The sequence below is a fragment of the Branchiostoma belcheri genome, unplaced genomic scaffold, assembly GCF_001625305.1.
Source record: "Branchiostoma belcheri isolate BF01 breed outbred unplaced genomic scaffold, Haploidv18h27 scaffold66, whole genome shotgun sequence".
Classification (NCBI taxonomy): domain Eukaryota; kingdom Metazoa; phylum Chordata; class Leptocardii; order Amphioxiformes; family Branchiostomatidae; genus Branchiostoma; species Branchiostoma belcheri.
The window spans coordinates 1868444-1872075 of NW_017804309.1; the positions used below are offsets into that span (position 1 = coordinate 1868444).

General features: G+C 42.5%; 3 protein-coding genes across 3 annotated transcripts in view; 2 read left to right on the top strand and 1 right to left on the bottom strand.

The window, feature by feature from the left end:
- Positions 1-193, top strand: part of LOC109483682 — a 729-nt gene extending 536 nt beyond the window's left edge. Inside the window, exon 3 of the mRNA XM_019786719.1 lies at positions 176-193. Within this exon, the coding sequence (XP_019642278.1) occupies positions 176-193 (18 nt within the window). The remainder of the gene's footprint in view (positions 1-175) is intronic.
- Positions 194-460: 267 nt separating this feature from the next.
- Positions 461-2351, top strand: LOC109483825 (hydrolethalus syndrome protein 1 homolog). Its single transcript, XM_019786974.1, has 2 exons — positions 461-850; positions 1007-2351. The coding sequence occupies exons 1-2, from the start codon at positions 582-584 to the stop codon at positions 1770-1772; spliced, it is 1035 nt and encodes a 344-aa protein (XP_019642533.1). The 5' UTR covers positions 461-581; the 3' UTR covers positions 1773-2351.
- A 1044-nt stretch (positions 2352-3395) lies between these two features.
- Positions 3396-3632, bottom strand: part of LOC109483684 — a 2235-nt gene continuing 1998 nt past the window's right edge. The window contains exon 3 of the mRNA XM_019786720.1: positions 3396-3535. Coding sequence (XP_019642279.1) covers positions 3396-3535 — 140 coding nt within the window. The remainder of the gene's footprint in view (positions 3536-3632) is intronic.

The window sequence follows — 3632 nt, forward strand, 5'->3', positions numbered from 1 at the left end:
CATGATGCAGAGTTGGACTAAACCATTGTATCTCACGGTGAAATAATGACTTGCTGCCTAAATCAAATGACAAAGGCAAACATTTTCACCATTTTGCATACCTAGATTATAATATCTACTATATATGCAACTAATGTTTTCAAGATTTATTATAATGATTATATGTCTATGCCAGTTAATCGATACCAATTAAATTAGTTTTAATTTAGCTCCCCCAAACAGTTACGAAGTGGTCTCTCCTTCCAGAATGTACTATATGTGAAGTGGTGACGGGTGACGGTAGTGGTTAGAATAAATGTTTAGATATTGAGCAAAGCATTATAAGCATAACATAAATATGAAATTGATGTATAGCAGTACTTTTATTAATCATTTATAAGTAATAATTTTGCCAAGATTATATTCATCTCAGTGATATTATATGTAGATTTATCCCCCCCCCCCCCGAATTCTGTACATTGAAATCGCCTGGCTTTGAAAACAACGCCGCCATATTTAAACCGTTAAATACTTTGTCGACAAAATTTGGGCAATCGTCCTGGGTAATTTTCCGCAGCACGTCCGTCGTTTACCGCCCAAAAATGTCAGACGAGTCTTCGGAATTCACTGAAGACGACATCCGTCGCCAGCTGGCTGCCCTTGGTTACCACGACGTCCCCGATTATCGCCTGAAACAGTTTGCTAGAGACCTTCGGGAGTTGGTGCAGCACGACCGGTCAAAGGCGAGCTCACAGGACCAGAGCTTCGCGTCGTCAACTTCCCGTGTGGACTCCTCTGTCTCCGCCCAGCCAGCCTTCCTTCTACGACAGCCAACACGGGCCAATCCTTCACATCTATATGGACCAGATAGGTGAGGATATCCTATAAAAATCTGAATACCCACTTTACTCCGCCCTACTTTTTCAACTAGAGAAGTTTGATACTGCATGTGCATACCACAATGTTATGAAAATATAAACCACTGTCTGATATAAGAAAAATTGAAAACTTCTGTTTACCTCTGCAGACATGACCCAGTAGAGCAACCAGGTTACGGTAAGGAGAACCAGACAACCAGGAACTTTCCTGTTGGACATGACAGAGACACTGGTTTCTCCAGAGAGCAGACTACACCAAAATCATACTACAACAGACCGACGACTGCACCGGCCAGACCTGCAGGCTACACACAGGCCAGCTCTGCAAATGACAGCAGGAATGAAAGCATTGCCAGGGTGCCCAAGAGGAAGGTTCTGAGAAAGATCAATGGCGAATCCCGCGTGTTCGACGAGTCCCTCACGACGGAGAGCGAGGCAGATGACATGAGTGAACTTGGGGAGCGTCTTGCTGGCCTTCCGATCAATGAGGAAGATTCCTACCTGTCTGAGGATGATGTTTCACAGTACAGACGGCAAAGGCCACACTCGGCAGGTTTGTGGCCCCACAGACCAGCAGGGGACGAGGAAAGCGAATACGCACCACACCTCCCGCGATCATTCATCCGCCCCACGGTCCGGCTCCCACAGAACAGAAAGAGCGTGAAGACAGACCCTGTGAACAGGTTCCATTTCTACAACCAGCAGTGGGCGGCACAGAAGGCTCCGGAGGAGAAGAAGCACAAGGACCTGAGGTGGAACATCCGTGAACTCATGATGCAGAAGGACGAGGTGGTGCAGAAGCCACAGCGTGTCTACGTGCCAAACAGCTACGTGGTGCCGACCAACAAGAAGAGACAAGCTCTGAGATGGGAGGTCAGGCACGACATCGCCAGGGGTGTTCTACCACAGTACTAATTATGGAACTTGCAAAAAACATAATGGAAAGATTCACAGACATGAAAGAAAATATGTAAATCTATGAGTATGAGTATGATGGATGTTCTTTAGCTTCCAGCTCACCGGTTATCTACCTTCAAATCCTTCATTCTGTAAAATCCAAAGGCTTTTAATTTAGACATACATTGTAATTGGAAAGGATCGCTTCACTTGTGGAAAGAGTTGTGGTGTAAGACCCAAGGATACTCTGATTGAACCCGTATCATGCTGATCTTGACAAAGCACTCAGAGATGGTCACTTTGACTCTGAAAACAGTTAAATCTCTTTATTATGCTTTCTCAAACAACATTTTGAAATTTTTTGTACATCCAGTATAGTATCAAGCTAGTTGAAATACAAAGCTTCTAGTATGTGTCAATGCAATTTGAAAAATAATTTGTCAGACTTTAATACCACTAGACAATCTGCCTTTTTATAGGTTGACATTAGCATTGTGCATTGCTATTATTGTGTTTGATGAATTGTACAATAAAGTGTCACAATGTCCAGGCATTGATGAATCATTTGTGTAATAGATTAAAGCGTTGCTGTTTTTAGACCTGTTGGTTTTATTGACTACTCATCTCATTTTATCCCATGACATAAGATGAAGATGGTAGGATGGTATCCAGCCTTGTTCCACATCCTAACAGTCACTAACCAAGATGTCCGGACCTCTAGGACTTGGCAAAGGTGATGAGTCTGATGACTTGGAGAGATACCAAGATAGAAAGGTGGTATACAATACAGACTGCCACAAGACTGAAAGAGACTGGTTAGAACTGTTCAACATGTTATAACTTCTTCCAAACGGCCCCTCATCTGTGCAGCAGTGACATCTAGCAAGAGAGATATGAACAGCAAGTGATAAGCTGCTACTCTCCATGTTGATAGATAGCATCTTTGGCTTTCGTTACTGCTGTAACTTACTATGTCCTAAACACTGTAGAAAAGGATGTGGATATATTCTGGACTCCATCATGTTCAACTGTTCACCATAACCGTCATTTATACAATACTACATTTGTAGAATGAAGATCATGAGTCACTTTGAAAGAGGAGATGGTTAACCTACTGTCATATGTATATGGCATGTATACAAACTTAACAAGAATGAGGTAGTATGCTTGACATACTGTCACCTGGCATGGTTTGAGACAATGGTGGCTCCAGGCGGTTTCAAGAATTGGTAAGTCCTGTACATAGTAACAGACTGATATAAATATTAGACTGAAAAGCTTACATTTTCTCTTGGCAATCTGGACATCCAGCTCCACCTTTCCCAAAGTGCATGATGGCACAAATACAGACATTGGGAAGTAAAGATGAGTTTCTTCCACAAAAAACACAACGACTTCAGACAAGTTAAATCTTGGTCATCCTACTCATGTCGAGCCCTGCACAGTGGAAGTCAAATATGATGTGTCCTGTGGCCTCTATACACATTCACATACATTTTCCTCTCAGATTCAATCAGTAGCATTTCAAAAGTTTAAAAGTAGACCACTTGAAGACGAACATAATAGGTTATCTATCAACAGTTACACCTTGACTACTTAATATACCCTGTTTTCCCGTTAGTATTCTTCACAGAAGTTATCTCATTGTGTGATAGACTGTTGAACCATGTCGTCCATCACGATGTCCGCTACACAGCGTTGGCAGTCTTTCCTGGTACATTGTCCATCTGTATCTGGTTCACCTGGGACCCTTCTTGGACTTCTGGGTTCTGTGGTCGGTCCTGGAGAATAAGGGATGGAAACTTCAGCTGTAGTAAATTATAAATTCTTCACGACTATATCCTACCAGTCAAGAAAGACAGATACAAACCCCTTGAT

Bases quoted from the DNA above. Each gene is read 5' to 3' on its own strand.
- LOC109483825 (XM_019786974.1), top strand. From the start codon at position 582: ATGTCAGACGAGTCTTCGGAATTCACTGAAGACGACATCCGTCGCCAG. The intron at 851-1,006 runs GTGAGGATATCC...TTACCTCTGCAG, and splicing joins CATCTATATGGACCAGATAG to ACATGACCCAGTAGAGCAAC.